Here is a 14,581-nt window from a genome sequence, read left to right as displayed (position 1 = left end):
ACGGTCGCCTCTGTAGTTCTTTGTGGTTTGGGTTTCTGCTATTTATGCAAAGATTAAATGTGAAGATTAGTTTCTTAGATTTTTCAAATATGATGGCACCTAAATACAGTGGGGCAAAAAAGTATTTAGTCAGCCACCGATTGTGCAAGTTCCCCCACTTAAAATGATGACAGAGGTCAGTAATTTGCACCAGAGGTACACTTCAACTGTGAGAGACAGAATGTGAAAAAAAAATCCATGAATTCACATGGTAGGATTTGTAAAGAATTTATTCGTAAATCAGGGTGGCAAATAAGTATTTGGTCACCTCAAACAAGGAAAATCTCTGGCTCTCACAGACCTGTAACGTCTTCTGTAAGAAGCTTTTCTGTCCCCCACTCGTTACCTGTATGAATGGCACCTGTTTGAACTCATCATCTGTATAAAAGACACCTGTCCACAGCTTCAAACAGTCAGACTCCAAACTCTGCCATGGCCAAGACCAAAGAGCTTTCGAAGGACACCAGGAAAAGTATTGTAGACCTGCACCAGACTGGGAAGAGTGAATCTACAATAGGCAAGCAGCTTGGTGTGAAAAAATCAACTGTGGGAGCAATCATCAGAAAATGGAAGGCATACAAGACCACTGATAATCTCCCTCGATCTGGGGCTCCACGCAAGATCTCATCCTGTGGGGTCAAAATGATCATGAGAACGGTGAGCAAAGATCCCAGAACCACACGGGGGGACCTGGTGAATGACCTGCAGAGAGCTGGGACCAAAGTAGGGCTGCCACGATTAGTCGACTAGTCACGATTATGTCGACTATTAAAATCGTCGACGACTAATTTAATAGTCGACGCATCGTTTGAAGCTTTGTAAGATCACAAAGGACGCAGGAATAATAATAGTAGGATTTAAGAGTGTAATAACGGACTGAAACAGAAGATGGCAGCACTGCATGTACAAGGATGCCAGCTGCCGTTAAACCCCGAAGAAGAAGAAGCTGTGTCCCAGAATTCATAGCGCAGCCCAGCGCAGTTGTCAACAATGGCGGCAGCTAGTTAGTTTTAACTTTACTCTTATTATTCTTTCTGGGTCACAAAATAAACGTTTAACATATTTTCAGGCGAGAATGTAGCTGTGTAAACCTCAAATATCTGCTCAGTTTATCAAGACACCACGTATTTTCAAAAGCGCTTCGACGTTTTCGGAGACGTCTGTTACCCACTAGCTCGTTAGCTAGGCGGGGGCAAGGCTAACTAGAGCCGTGAGAACACTGGACTCCCGGCAAATCGTTTTCAAACCCACGCCGTCTTTCGCTAGTCAGGATATATATATATATATATATATATATATATATATATATATATCCTGCTACTGGTAGACAGAACAATCAGCCGAGACTGCAAGACCAGACTGACCAACCTGTGCACTGCCTGGATTGATTACAAGAAGGCCTATGACTCAATGCCCCACAGCTGGATACTGGAATGCCTAGAATTGTACAAGATCAATGGGACCCTAAGAGCCTTCATCAGGAACTCAATGGGGATGTGGCGTACAACACTAGAGGCCAACTCCAAGCCCATAGCACAAGTCACCATCAAGTGCGGGATCTACCAAGGAGATGCTCTGTCCCCACTGCTGTTCTGCATAGGCCTGAACCCCCTCAGTGAGATCATTAACAAGACTGGCTACGGATACCGACTACAGAACGGAGCAGTTGTCAGCCACCTCCTGTACATGGATGACATCAAACTGTATGCCAAGAGTGAACGAGACATCGATTCACTGATCCACACTACCAGGCTATACAGCAATGACATTGGAATGTCGTTCGGACTGGAGAAGTGTAGTCGGATGGTAACAAAGAGAGGGAAGGTAGTCAGAACTGAGGGGATTGAACTACCAGAAGGCAACATTGCAGACATAGAGGACAGTTACAAGTACTTGGGGATCCCACAGGCGAATGGGAACCATGAAGAGGCCACTAGAAAAGCTGCAACCACCAAGTACCTGCAGAGGGTCAGGCAAGTCCTGAGGAGTCAGCTGAATGGTAAGAACAAGATCCGGGCCATCAACACGTACGCCCTGCCCGTGATCAGGTACCCTGCTGGGGTAATAGGCTGGCCAAAGGAGGAGATAGAAGCCACTGACATAAAGACAAGAAAGCTCCTTACCATGCATGGAGGGTTTCACCCCAAATCCAGCACCCTGAGGCTGTACGCTAAGCGGAAGGAAGGGGGCCGGGGACTGGTGAGTGTCAGCACCACAGTCCAGGATGAGACAACGAACATCCAAGAATACATTAGGAAGATGGCCCCAACTGACCGAGTGCTCAGTGAATACCTCAGGCAGCAGAAACCCAAGAAAGAGGAGGGAGACGAGGAACCATCATGGAAGGACAGGCCCCTGCACGGTATGTACCACCGGCAGATAGAGGAGGTGGCTGATATCCAGAAATCCTACCAGTGGCTGGACAAAGCTGGACTGAAAGACAGCACAGAGGCACTAATCATGGCAGCACAAGAACAAGCTCTGAGCACAAGATCCATAGAGGCTGGGGTCTATCACACCAGGCAAGACCCCAGGTGCAGGCTGTGTAAAGATGCCCCAGAGACAATCCAGCACATAACAGCAGGGTGCAAGATGCTAGCAGGCAAGGCATACATGGAACGCCATAACCAAGTGGCCGGCATAGTGTACAGGAACATCTGTGCCGAGTATAACCTGGAAGTCCCGAGGTCAAAATGGGAGATGCCCCCAAGGGTGGTGGAGAATGACCGAGCTAAGATCCTGTGGGACTTCCAGATACAGACGGACAAAATGGTGGTGGCTAACCAACCGGACATAGTGGTGGTAGACAAACAGAAGAAGACGGCCGTAGTGATCGATGTAGCGGTTCCGAATGACAGCAATATCAGGAAGAAGGAACACGAGAAGCTGGAGAAATACCAAGGGCTCAGAGAAGAGCTCGAGAGGATGTGGAGGGTGAAGGTAACAGTGGTCCCCGTGGTAATCGGAGCACTAGGTGCGGTGACTCCCAAGCTAGGTGAGTGGCTCCAGCAGATCCCAGGAACAACATCGGAGATCTCTGTCCAGAAGAGCGCAGTCCTGGGAACAGCTAAGATACTGCGCAGGACCCTCAAGCTCCCAGGCCTCTGGTAGAGGACCCGAGCTTGAAGGATAAACCGCCCGCAGGGGCGTGCTGGGTGTTTTTTTTATATATATATATGTCACTTAGATAACTTAAAAATGTTATTGTTTGGCTTTCTTTAGTATTTTATTTGTTCCTGAGTAAATCGGTTTGGCTGAGATTAAAGTTATAGTTTTTGCACAGCTAAAACTGTCAAGCAGACAGCTGATTATCAGAAGTGTGAGACGCTGGAGAATATACTCCGGTGTCCTGTTATATTTTAGAAAGCAAGGAGTTTATTAAACTTCACCGAAACAATCTGCAAATTTCATTAAAAATTAATAAACTACCATCTTGTCTTTATTTTTAGTTAGCACAAACACTTCAAGCTGTAAGCTAATGATAGTTATATAAGACCAGATGCTGCTGGTGCAATAAGCTGTACGCTGTACGTCCAATGGATGATGATCTGATTAGTCGACTAATCGCAAAAATAATCGGTGACTAGTCGACTATCAAAATAATCGTTTGTGGCAGCCCTAGACCAAAGTAACAAAGGTCACCATCAGTAACACTACAACGGCAGGGAATCAAATCCCGCAGTGCCAGACGTGTTCCGCTGCTGAAGCCAGTGCATGTCCAGGCCCGTCTGAAGTTTGCCAGAGAGCACATGGATGATACAGCAGAGGATTGGGAGAATGTCATGTGGTCAGATGAAACCAAAGTAGAACTTTTTGGTATAAACTCAACTTGTCGTGTTTGGAGGAAGAAGAATACTGAGTTGCATCCCAAGAACACCATACCTACTGTGAAGCATGGGGGTGGAAACATCATGCTATGGGGCTGTTTTTCTGCCAAGGGGACAGGACGACTGATCCGTGTTAAGGCCAGAATGAATGGGGCCATGTATCGTGAGATTTTGAGCCAAAACCTCCTTCCATCAGTGAGAACTTTGAAGATGAAACGAGGCTGGGTCTTCCAACATGACAATGATCCAAAACACACCGCCCGGGCAACAAAGGAGTAAGAAGCATTTGAAAGTCCTGGAGTGGCCTAGCCAGTCTCCAGACCTCAACCCCATAGAAAATCTGTGGCGGGAGTTGAAAGTCCGTGTTGCTCGGCGACAGCCCCAAAACATCACTGCTCTCGAGAAGATCTGCATGGAGGAATGGGCCAAAATACCAGCTACTGTGTGTGCAAACCTGGTAAAGACCTATAGTAAACGTTTGACCTCTGTTATTGCCAACAAAGGTTATGTTACAAAGTATTGAGTTGTATTTTTGTTATTGACCAAATACTTATTTTCCACCCTGATTTACGAATGAATTCTTTACAAATCCTACCATGTGAATTCATGGATTTTTTTTTTCACATTCTGTCTCTCACAGTTGAAGTGTACCTCTGGTGCAAATTACTGACCTCTGTCATCATTTTAGGTGGGGGAACTTGCACAATCGGTGGCTGACTAAATACTTTTTTGCCCCACTGTATATTTGACTAGGGGAAAAAGCCATGTAAATATTTTACCTTAAATGTATTTTGTGGAGTTGGAGAAAGCTGGGAAGTAGTTTGGGAATTATTGGTCTGTTGTTGCAGGTTGCTTTGGCGCAACCATAGTGAGACCTTGGTTTACATTGCAGGTTATTAGCTAGTGTCGAAGTGGGTTTCAGACTTTGCCCAGGGCTGGGCTTTTGTCACTGATTTTGGTGGTCTCCGGGTCATGTCTGTGCTTTTTCCAGATGATGTGATCCCATTGACCTCATTGAGCATCAGGGTGTTTTGCAGCTGAGGGTGAATTGGCTGGGATGAAATCTGAGGCCATGGCTCACTTTCCAAACAGCTGAAAGGAGGAATTTGTGGATTAAAAATGGTGCAAAACGAGTTAATTCTTAAGGTCATTCAAGCTCACTTTTATAGATCTGGTGAGGATCTCGGTCGTTTGGGAGTGGTTCAGAATAGAGCTGCTTGTCTTCTCTGAAAGGAACCAGTTAAGGTGGTTTGCACATCTAATTGGAACACCTAAATGGCTTTTAGGTGAGGCTTTTGTGCTGTGTCAAACTGGGAGGAAGTGGTGGAGAGATTATGTCTATCCAGACTCCTCTGTATGCAGGGTGGGAGGTCAGGGCACTCTTGGTTTAGAGTGCCGCCTCTGTGACTCAGAAGTTGCAGAAAATGAATGGATTGAAGGATCTGGGAATTTTTTTTTCTGATAAAATGACTGACATATAAGCAGTGGCCCGGTTTTCGATAAAGGGTTAAGAGAATAAAAAATGAGAAATGCCCATTTAACTTCCCAAAGCTCAAGTTTGAATATTCAGAGTTCTTCTTGTGCCTAAAACAGTAGTCGAAATTTCAGTAAATCCTTTCTGTACATTTCTTACTTTTTTCCTTCTTTAAAAAGATTTAATTCAGTTGAAAGAGCTTTTTCTGTTTCATTTTCTCTGAAATACAGGTTTTTTTTGTAACTAATAGTAATACAGTTTTCAGTACAAGAAAAATCCCTGAAAGTCTGGCTTTTTATGGATCTTGCTAATAACGCATTTGAAAGCTTTTCCTGTATTTGCCAAGATCATTTCAAATGCAACCCATACTTCACCGTTCTTTTTGCCTGGAGCTGCTCTTTTCCACCTCCTTCTGCAAGCAGCTTCCTGCTTCCTGCTCAGCTGATAGGCTGCAGGGCCGGTTGCTGAGTCACATGGAGCGATCAGAGCTGCTGCCCTTCCTCGGTCTGTCTCGTCTCAACGTATTTTTTTTACCTCGTTGTTTCCTCTTCTTTAAGTAAAATGTGAAATCTGCTCAGGGCAAGTCTGCAGTCTCCCTTTGACATCATAGCGGCTTTTCTACTGAGGTAGGCTCGGTCGGTTCAACTCACTGTGTCACTGCACCGTCAAAGATAAGACCAATGTTGGCTCATTCACACCCACGGGTTTTCTTTCTGTATTTTTCAATGGAACATACTTTAAAATGTAACTTTATTCAGTGTTTCTGTAATTATTCAGCTGAGACCGTGCCGTTTCAGTCGTGTGTGCTTGCAGAGATTTATTAGGCAGCTCGCTACAACTGCTGCCAAAGCGCTCAGTCATAATCCTCTTATGTGTGTGTGTGTGTGTGTGTGTGTGTGTGTGTGTGTGTGTGTGTGAGATGAATATATAGCAGATAAAGTCAGGAAGGAGTGCATAGTGTGTTGAGAGAGGCAATAGCAGCACTATTGTTATGGGCGACTCATGAATGAGTCTGGGGTCTGTATGACTGTATTTTGCAGCTTCTGGGAATAATAGTTGTTTACATTTTATAGTAGATTTTTCTGAACTTGGATCATAGTAGATTGTCAGCTGACTAGATACGAGTGCAGTTAATAGATGACTATCATAAAAGAAAATGTGACGGCCAACATTTGTTTAAAGTGGTCAAAGTGAGTTTGTTGTGCAGCAGAAAATGTCTACAAGTTCCTCTGAGTTTTCCTGTCTGTCCCCTCTAATCTGTTATCTGTAAACCACTCACAGACCACAAACCTCAGATCCGGGTTTTACTGTCAAACAGGCACAACATTTAACTTCTTTGGTTTGGTTTAAACTTTTAATGACAGCTGAACCTAAGACCCGCTTTTTATTAAACAATCTTAAATGGTGATTCTTAAGTTTGTTTGTTTTTTGTTTTGTTTTTAGAACACTTTACAAGTGGTAATCTTCAATCATGCTCCGTCTTCTACTACAAACCTCTGCTGATGCTGCTCTCACGAGCTTTTCAAAACAGGTGCTTCAGTCAGGGCCTCTTTTCAAGGCACCTTTGTGTGTAGAGCTGAAGAAGCACAGACTTTTCCTACCAATTCCCTCAAAGTGAGCTTCCTACACCCCTGTCCCAGTAGCCGTCCAGTCAGAAACACATTGTCTGACCTTTTCATAAACCAGAGCCGTTTCTCACTTGCAGCATAATTGATTTTATGAGATGAGTCATCGTCATGAAAGGCTGTTTATTTGGCCATGAGACAAGAAAAGGTCAGAGGATTGTGACTTTGAAGAAAAAGGTTACCTGTTTGTCCTTTAACCTCTATGTCACATTTCTGCTGAATCCTGTTTTCATGGTCTGCTGTTAGTTTTTTACCATGTTAAACATCTGTGACAGTCATAAGACAAGTGGATACCATCTTTACATGACAACACGCTGTTTTTAGTGTCCGTAGAAAATTCTTTTCCCTCCCTCATTAGAGCCTGTAAGGAATCTTGTGTTATGAGGACTTCCAAGACAAAATATTTTAATGCAACCTTTTTTCCTGTTATGTTAATTTATTCGCTTTCTCTGCAGGATGCGTGAGGACATGTCCACCATGGTGTGTGTGAAGGAGGAGGAGGATCCTGGGGAGAAGCTGTCCCAGGATGAGATCATTTCCCGGACCAAGCAGGTGATTCAAGGATTGGAGGCCCTGAAGCAAGAGCACCACTCCATCCTGGAGGGCCTTCTGGGCACGTTGCGCTGCCTGAAGCAGGATGAGGAGGGCGTTCTCGTGGAGGAAAAATCGCACATGATCCGCAAGTCCCTGGAGATGCTGGAACTTGGGCTCAGCGAGGCTCAAGTATGTGTGTAGAGCTTCAGTGATTGGTTAATATCACTATGGATGTTAGACTGTTCTGTTATTCATTTAGGTTGGTCTGGGCAGGAGATTCGGGCAACAAGCAATTTAATCTACATGTCTTTTAACAAAACATAATAAGAAGGCAAGCTGTTTGTGAGTGGTTACACATTTAAATCTTCCCTTTTTAAGTTTAAGGATAGTAGGTTCTCTTCTTTCTACTTTCTACTGTGTAGAAAGGACAGCAGGTGGTTTTCACCTGGATAATTAATATCACAAGTTCAGTGAAAACAGCAAGAATCTTGCCTTTACTGAACACCATCTTTCCTTGCAATAGACACAGTAAAAGGTAAAAATATATTCAAGTCCATAGTGGATTAGATCATTAGAATTCTCTTGACACGGGAGTGTTTCTCTCTAGCTTGTAATTCTACTTTTTGTTTGGTCGATTGGGGAAAAGAACATATAGAAGCTTTAAAGCCTTGAAATTATGCAGAATATTTGCTCTCGTCATTTCACTTCACATTTCATTTCACAAGCAGTGAATGAGTCAGCGCTGATTCATTGTTGATGCTTTAGCCTTTCATCGCCATCTCCCAGCAAGCTTTGTCTAATAAATATACAATACACCGTGCACACACCCCACAGACTGAATTTTCTACCTCCAGCATTTTTGCTTGGAGTTGTGGTAAAGTGTAATTTTCCTGCTCAAACACCCCTCATCTAATTACAGCCCTCCGAGCCTTTCACCTTAGACTGTATGCTTTTACCCAAAGTGCCTCACTCTAACATTAGTGGACACACATGTAGTTGTGATGGCAAGTGCACACTTACCCCTAGATAGCTTTACTATCTACCATCCACATGGCTTTGGTGGAATTGTTTTAGTAGACAACCTTCTACTACATATATTAGTGTAAATGTTGTTATGAGAGGATAAACCCAACTGTAAATACAAAAGGGTCTGTATGATTGCAGACATTGCAACATAACCGCCACCTCTTTGCAGGTGATGATGGCGCTTTCAAACCACCTGAGCTCAGTTGAGTCTGAGAAGCAGAAGCTGAGGGTACAGGTACGGCGACTCTGCCAGGAGAACCAGTGGCTAAGGGACGAGCTGGCCGGGACACAGCAGAAACTGCAGAAGAGCGAGCAGAGCGTGGCTCAGCTGGAGGAGGAAAAGAAGCACTTGGAGTTTATGAACCAGCTGAAGAAGTACGACGAGGACTTGTCCCCCTCTGTGAGTGCTCAGGGCTTAAGAATGTGTTGCGATGCTTTTATCTAAAATATGCGTGACCATCTTATCATTGGAACCAATATTTTGGGGGGTTTTCCCCCCAAGCACCTTATCAAAAGCAGATACAATCAAAAGATGTCAGTATACACCATCTCACATGTTTTAAGTATGTGTGATCTAGACCCAAACTACAAAATGACTCTATCTGCTAATAGATTGGCAGTGTTTCTCTCGTCATTTAGAAACATTCAGCTATTTCATGAGCAATATCTCCTCCTTTTTGCTTTTGGTCCTCTCTCCCTTCACTGATCATCCTGCTTGCTCTCTTCCTCTCTCCCCTTTCAGGAAGAAAAGGATTCAGACTCTACCAAAGAGACTTTGGATGATCTCTTCCCAGATGATCAGGATGATCAAGCCCCAGGCAGTAAGTGCTGTACTTCTTCATCCTCTTTCTGCTTTGAGAGACTTTCACTCAATTTCTTGTCCTTGGACCCAAATATGAAATATAGTTTTTGGGCTTGGGATGTAGATTTCAGTGGCACACTCTTTATTAACTCCTAAATACTTTTGCAACTATAGAAAGAGAGAGCTGTGAGAGCTGTAAGTAAACTACTGTTTCCACCATATTAAAAAGTGGCATCTGAATGCTGTGACATGTAGTTTTAGTTTTTTAATCCCTGATAGACTCTACAGTTTTACCGCTGTAAAATTAAGATCGCCATGGGAACAGAGCTTTGCATCAGCAGCTGTCTTGTAATTTACTGAAGCTGAATCAGTGGATGTTTCCAGAGTCAGATAAATTGTGTAATACATGATGACAAGTTCTGGTGGTGAGCATGTTTGTGTGTCCAAGTACCACTCTCTTTCAAACATGTATGCGCCAGTTTTTTATTGCTGCCATTGTTTGTTACCAGCCTTTTGCTCACTGTTAGATGGGCTGGTCTTTTCAGTAGCTCATGATGTAAGACCACAAAGCTTTATGGCTGTAAAGCCCCATTAGTCAGGACCTAGTTGAGCCAGTGAAGTTGTGGCTCTGGATATCAAGAAAGGACTTAAAATGTAAATGTTTGTTATATCATGGTAAAAAGAGGAACCCATAAGAACTTCTCATCCATTATTTGGTAACATGTTATGTATCTTATATTACATTATTATAGTCAATTTCCAGGGGAGTTTGGTGGCGCAGTGCTTAGCAATGTTGCCTCAGAGCAATAAGACAGCAGTGGTTTGAATCCATTATCTGGCCAGAGCCTTTCATGTGGAGTTTGCATGTTGTCCCTGTGTCTGTGTAGGATGTCTCTAGGTACTCCGGCTTCCGCCCACAGTCCAAAGATAAGTAGTTACTGGGATGATTGTGTTGGCAATTTTAACTGGTAATTCTAAATGGGTCATAAGTGTGAATGTGAGGTGAAAGTCATTGTCTGTGTTAGCTCTGCTCTCTGTCCGGGGCTAGTGATAGGCTTCAGCAACCCTGAACTGGATAAGCAGAAGATGGATGGATAGTTATTTTCCAGATTAATTATTTGGACTAAATAAATGTCAAGAGGTAGTTAAAAAAAAATAGGAATGGGAATTGATAAGAATTTAGTGACTCTGACGTTTGTGGATGTTCTCGTTACTCAAAGAAGTAATTTTCACAAAGAACACTTTTCTTAAAAGTGATGCACTACATTACTTAATTACTCCTGGGAGAAAGAAATTTGTTGTACTACTCATTATGTCACTTTCATGTTCTTCTGTAAAATGACCTGAAAGGGATCTTTTAGTAATTACCCTTTAAAAATATAAACCTGTAGCCAACACACCAACACAAATCTCTATCCTAATAATGACACACAGAATACTTAGCATTACACAAAGCCTCTCTCAGTAGAAGACAAAGCCAACAACACAAAGTAAAGATGACTTCAAAACGACTTTAAAATTATCGCCACTGTGATTCTACTGTAGAAACATGAACAGGTGGAATTGGAGGATACAGCCTGATTGCTCATCACTTTGTTACCTGGGCTGAGGTCGGCATTCACTCAGCTTCAGCATCACTCTGGCTTCTTGGCAAGCTTAGTGTTAGCATGCTGCCTCTGCAGATGCTTGCAAAGAGCCGAAGTTATGTTAGCAGCATTATGCAGCTGTTTCTGTCCTGGATTCAGAGCCAGTATTTTCCTCCTCCTGCACATGAACTGAAATCAGCTAGTGTGGGTGCAAATGGAACCGATAAACGAGAGTGACAATTCCAAGAAATTAGACTGACAGGAACTGGTTCTCCACTCCTATCCCTACATGTCATATTGCCTAAATTGCTGTACTGACTCAAATTTTTTTTATTAATATTAATGAGATGATCTCCAAAAAATGCATTTGATGAATGCACAGTTTCCAAAACACTGGTTAAAGAGACCCCACTTCAGGGACAGTTTTAAGATTAATGAAAAACATTTGTTTTTTGCTCCCAAAGGTTTTATTTTCCATTTTTTTCCCCTTTATTGCCCCATTTGCCTCATCCTGTGTGGTATCAGTTTATCAGCCAGTCTAATTTGCTGACAGACTGGGCTGTAAACGGTTTGCCTCTTGTGCTGTGTAACTGCTGTAATCCACCGCTTAAGCTAGACTACAGATATTTACGCTGCATTCATATTCTATTTAATTTAATGAAATCTTTTACAGTAAAAGCATTTCCTTTACATGGATCGCTCACTTCATTATTGTGGTTTTGCGTATTGCCCTTGGGAGGGTGGTGATAGAGCACTTGCTGTGAGCACCACTAAATGAATTATGATGAGACAGGAGAGTTTAATGGCATGTAGCTGTGAGCGAGAAATTGGTTGGAGAACAAGGACAAGGGTAATACCAGACAGACTTTATGCATCATAAAGCTTAATAAAAATGTATGTTGAGATCAATACTCCATAATTATTAAATAATGTGTTTCTCTTTGGAGATGGTGAGATACAAATGACACTGTAAAGGGTCTATATTGAGTTGGTCAAGGAGCATGCAGTTATTGCAGTACACCTGCACCCATTCACATGTCAACACATAAATGTTGTGTATACACACCCACACATACACAAATTCCTGCTTCTGCCCACATCAGTGCTTACAGTAAATACTGTCAGGTAGCTACATTTGATGACAATGTATATACATTTAAAATGAAGAGAAAATGAAGTGCCAGATGTGCAGAAGACTGGAGCTTAGAGAAGCAGCAGCTTTAACTGCTACAGAAAAGAAATGACCTCCCATACTGTATCGAATCAAATGAAGACTAGACAATACTCTTAAGAAGTAACCAGAGTCTTTCAGGTGTGAGCTGGTAAAGGACTGAGACAGAACTGAACTCGCAGAGACGCAGTGCTTCATCGAATGCCTTTTGCACTGGCATTAATCCTCTCTCTGTATGAAACTGAGCTGCCTGAGGCTCTGCATGAGCTCAGTGGATACTGGGTTAGTGCTGGAGTAGATTAGATGTCTTTCCTTTCCAAGCTGATTCAGACTGCCTGAAAAGCTTGTGGGGTTTTGGTAAATTGCTGTCAGCAGGAAGAAGACAATGGTGATGACATTCCTGCTTTTTTTTAAACCACTCAGGGTCTTATGCAATGTTTTTCTGTGCTAATATTTACATTTAACTCACTTAGCGTTGACACTAAATGAGTGTCACAGCCTGAAACATATTCCAGCATATTTGTGAATGTTTGGGGCAGATTTTAACTAGAATCATGCAAAGCAGAGGTCCGGCTCCAAAAATAGAGCATCCTGCACTTTTCATAGTGCGACACAGTGACTTTTTTTTCCCCCCTTTGGTAACAAGTACTCTCCAACACAGTGCTAGGGGTTATGTAAATCGGGTGGGAGTACTCTTAACAAGCATGGAAAATGACTGCCTTGTCAATCAAAGCGCTAAGCATCATCCACATATTTACAGAAGTGCACAAAAATCATGTGAATAATAAATCTTAAAATCAAAGTCAGAATCGGTAAAGAATACCAACAAACTGGGTCAACAGTAACACGTCCACATGTAACACAATTCACTGCTCACGCTTCACTTGTAGCTGAGAATCATTTACATTGATGGAGTCTCGCTTCTGCTTCCTTCTTCCAGCAAGGGTTTGTCGTGTTTTGATGATGAAGTTGTGTTTTCGGTCATTATTCAGACGTTGGCTGGTTCCAGTTTCTAAGTTTTGAGGATTTGATGCGTTTATTTGTAGACATCAGTTGACTCATAGTGAAGATGTGTGAGTTGACTACATACCTGCTGTTTTTGTCCGTTTCTGTTCTGCTGTCACTGCGTTACTTTCCTGTGAACAGCAGCAAAGGCAGGCTGTGGTTTGCCAGCACTTCAGAACACCTGGAATCACTTCGTGCCCGGACATTTCTCTGTGGTCATTGTTATTACTGCAGTGGGCGGCTCCTACTCAAAACCTTACTGGCTTTCCTTCAGAGTAAATACAGAACTGCTTGCCTTTAATAAGAAACCCCATCAAGTGGTTTCCTGACCTCTCACACATTCATGCATTCTTAGACACTCGCATATAGAGACAGAAAGACAGACAAACAGACTATTTATCACAAGAGACATTCCAGTCATGTCCTTCTGGCCCAGTTAAATGTAGCACTCAGGAGCTGGTACTTGAGCTGTGCGTAATGGGGAAAAAGAGGACATTGTTTATGGGTGAATAAGCTTGTTTGTGTTGCACATATGTTAAAAGGCAGCCAGTTTGTGTTTGCTCTAGTCAGCATTGACCCTTTTATATCATCTTAGACACCCACTGGTTTCAAATACTTCTTTCATTTTAGAGGAAAACTGTCACATAACCAGCCTATCAGCTTTCTTTTCACACGTCATCTCCTATAGAAAACTTCTATTAAACTCCTGTTATTAATAAACCTTTGTTCTTCTGTCATCCATAGTCACAGACTCATTCAGGTTATAAAGATTCAGCCATCTGAGCCATATTAATGAAATGAATGAACTGCAGTTTACAGTATTGCTATTTATGAATGATTAATATTTATTTTATTCCATGTGATGGGATATCAAATTTGCCTAATTGTGTAATGTTGTGAACTGGAAAAAGCAGTTTCACAAAATTACACAATTGCCATCTGGCCTTCTGTGTGGAATTTGCATGATCTCCACGTGTCTGTGTGGGTTCTCTCCGGGAACTTCGGCTTCCTCCCACAGTCTACAGACATGGGGTGAGTGGGGTTAGTTTAATTGGTGACTCTAAATTGGTCGTGAATGCGAGAATGGTTATCTGTCTCTCTGTGACTAGCCGAAGTGTCTATTAGCGGCTGGTGAGGTCTGATCGACACTGTTTATTTTTACAAAACAGCTCACAAAGCCTTTTGCTGCTCAGCTGGTTGGAATAGAGTTTCTTTTCATTTGAAGCAATTCATTATCAGGGATTGTAACATCCTTTTACTGAATCAGCACAACTTGAATAATAAATATCAATATATATAGCCCTTTAGAGGTGGACTTGCTAGTGTGTTTTGGATCATTGTCCTGCTGCATAACCAAAGAACACTTAAGCTTGGGTGCAAACTGATGTTAGTTTTATGCCAGATGTAACAGGACTCGCACCTTCCAAAAAGTTCACCTTTTGTCTCGTCAGCCCACAGGATATTTTCCCCAAGTCTTGGGGATCATCAGGAT

The 14,581-nt window shown here is 42.6% G+C and overlaps 1 protein-coding gene across 5 annotated transcripts in view; it reads left to right on the top strand.

Annotated features, from left to right (window-relative positions):
- The window catches only part of klc1a (kinesin light chain 1a), a 43,910-nt gene that overhangs the window by 4,072 nt on the left and 25,257 nt on the right, over nt 1-14,581 (top strand). For 3 of the 5 annotated variants that reach the window (XM_080870639.1, XM_080870636.1, XM_080870640.1), the window contains exons 2-4: nt 7,421-7,688; nt 8,695-8,925; nt 9,268-9,346. In XM_080870639.1, the coding sequence (XP_080726765.1) occupies nt 7,422-7,688; nt 8,695-8,925; nt 9,268-9,346 (577 nt within the window). In that variant the 5' untranslated portion in view covers nt 7,421. Of the gene's footprint in view, nt 1-4,176; nt 4,324-5,829; nt 5,967-7,420; nt 7,689-8,694; nt 8,926-9,267; nt 9,347-14,581 lie in introns of those variants that run through there. The other 2 variants (XM_080870637.1, XM_080870638.1) reach the window with 2 other exon arrangements.

Source organism: Rhamphochromis sp. 'chilingali' (assembly GCF_963969265.1).
Source record: "Rhamphochromis sp. 'chilingali' genome assembly, chromosome: 21".
NCBI classification, from domain to species: domain Eukaryota; kingdom Metazoa; phylum Chordata; class Actinopteri; order Cichliformes; family Cichlidae; genus Rhamphochromis; species Rhamphochromis sp. 'chilingali'.
Note: the sequence above shows the minus strand (reverse complement) of the source record. Positions and strands in the feature narration are given on the sequence as shown.